Raw genomic sequence first — 2,430 nt, forward strand, 5'->3', positions numbered from 1 at the left:
CCAATCTGCAACGTTCCAGCAATTCACGAGTCGGACTAGTACATCTGTCTCAAGTCGCAACCGGCAGATGCAAAACTCCGTCGAAAGCGAAGCGAGCAAGACCGGTAAACGCCGTGCAGACGTGGAGAAGCGGAAGGGTACGCGGTACATACCCGAAAACTGGAGCAAATACTGCATAACGCTGCAGTGCACCCACGGCCGGAGCCAGCCACCTCGTGGATCTGTAAAGCGCAAAGAGTAATAAATTAGTACATAATAACTAGTCATTCGACGAGCACAAAGTGTTGCTTGCTCAAGTAGTATTACTAAACTAGAGAAAAAGTTTTCATGCTCGCACTACTGGTGGCCTTCAAGCGCTCACATTACACATTTTGGACTGGATCACCACACCTCTTTCCTTTTTCCCGATAACTTCCGCATTCCCCTTAATTGCTCGTCTTTGATGGTGGAGCAGAATACCTTGTTCTGCTAGCCGACCCGGATATCGGAGTTTCGCCTGGCTCAGCAGGTGATGTAAGTACGAGTTTGCGTGAACGTGGCTTTTTCACTATGAACCTAAGCGGAATGATTTGGCATTTCTACCACTGTCTGGATACCACTGGCTAAATAGTTGGAGCATCTCGCTCCACTAATCGGTTGTTCTTGGCATCTCTTCGCCCAAGCTTCTGAAATAAATAATATCTTCTGGCGAAATCTTCGTATGCTTACGATTATCGTTATCGAGTCCCCGTTTTCACCTCCTTTAGATGATCGGTGGGATGTTAGATCGCTTGTTTCGGATGTAGACAGAATATTTTATGACGAGTTCTGTCTTGGAAGTGATACTGTACGTATATACGACTCATCAAAAAGCAAACTGGTAAATGGTTGACCATTTGTGCCACATGCACTATCAGATGGGGTACATTCGCGCTTTCAGGGCGTACATTAATCAAACTTGAACGAATTCTAGAATTTTGAGTGCAGTTGTACGGATACTTTTGTTCGATTAAAATGCTTCATTATCGATATTTGAATCGTAAAGTAGCAACGTTACACCAGTTGAAGATACGGTGGTGCTGTTCGATGGCATGGAAGCCGGCCATGATGCGCTACAGACGAGATCATCTTCGACACGTTGACCAGGCCGGTGACCATTGTTCCTAGCGTTTTTAAGTGCAGCCCACTTTGGCTGATAGCACCCTCTGGTTTAGGGGAAATTCAATCGCACATGCAACTTGGAAAATCATTAATACGAATAAATACTACAACTCTGCTTTTGATCAGCTTCGTAACGCGTCAAATAGATTTGCCATCGTTTCTGCTCGTTCGTAATGTCTGTGGTTGAAACAGGATGATCAGCTTTAAATCGAACGACGAAGGATCTTTTCGAAGTATCTGTCTCAGAGCTGTCTTTGCACTTGCAGCTTCTGTAAGCCGTTTTACTTTGCTCTCAATGGTTGAATAGCATCTTTCTTCGCAGCTGAAAGGTAGTGTTTGTATTGTTACCGCCTACTAGGTTTTAGAATATTGTACCGACGAGTGGACAGGACTTTCATACGGCTCTTTCATGAGCTTTTTCATACTGATGTTGGCGTATGAGCTCATATTTCTCTAGTGCAAAATCTACTGGAAGCTCGTATGCAGCCACCGTAAGCTGGAGTGAGAAGAAAAAAAACTATTATGAAGCTGAGTAGACCGTAACGACTTTGAACCACTGCAAAAACATCACTTTCACAGTTTTGTGTGGCGTCTTGATGCTCCTAGCACTTTATTTATATTGTCGGCAACTACGCACGTGTTTTCAAATATTCAGATCCGCTGACCATTAAAATCAATTCAAGATTCGAGCGATGAGACGAAGCGTGTGACAACATTTTCAGGACGAACTCGAGCTGTGGTAATTTCCGGAACAGATCCACGACTTAGTTTAGCTGCTTGCGCAAGTTAAATCTAATACACCAAGATTTACATTCCTCCCAACGCAGCACCAACCCGAAGGTTATGGTGCACAGCAAAAAAGTCTAGAATGCAAAACCCCAGTGAGGATGCCACCTGTCGGACAACCAGGGTTTTAGAGCAGAGTGAAATCCTTCCAACTGATTCGTTACTAAACTCTTGCAGATTTCCCACCATCGTTATACACACTATCATTAACGTAATTATCTCCAGAATGAATCAAATCAAGATTACCAGTGCTCACTCGGAATTGGAACTAACATCATTCGATACTACGCTCCCGACAACGTGCTTGAATATTGTCTCCATACGTTTTACCAGCCGTAGATCACAATCAACTATGTACGACGCAGATTTTAGTTCTTTGGCTATCCACTTTCTCTTAGTCGACTTCACCTTCGATGTTTTGCGTTGCATAACGTGACATGGGCCCTTTTGCTGAAACCTGCCCCCAAAATCTCTGAAAACCATATTGGAACGCCATTAGCATTA

At 43.9% G+C, this 2,430-nt stretch overlaps 1 protein-coding gene across 1 annotated transcript; it reads left to right on the top strand.

The window, feature by feature from the left end:
- Positions 1–67: 67 nt before the first annotated feature.
- PPTG_22224 (hypothetical protein) lies at positions 68–241 on the top strand (the record flags this gene model as incomplete). The annotated part of the gene is made up of 1 exon (XM_008902395.1): positions 68–241. One exon carries the CDS (start codon positions 68–70, stop codon positions 239–241), a length of 174 nt encoding a protein of 57 aa, XP_008900643.1.
- Positions 242–2,430: the final 2,189 nt, after the last annotated feature.

This window comes from Phytophthora parasitica (genome assembly GCF_000247585.1).
Source record: "Phytophthora parasitica INRA-310 unplaced genomic scaffold supercont2.13, whole genome shotgun sequence".
Taxonomy (NCBI): domain Eukaryota; phylum Oomycota; class Peronosporomycetes; order Peronosporales; family Peronosporaceae; genus Phytophthora; species Phytophthora nicotianae.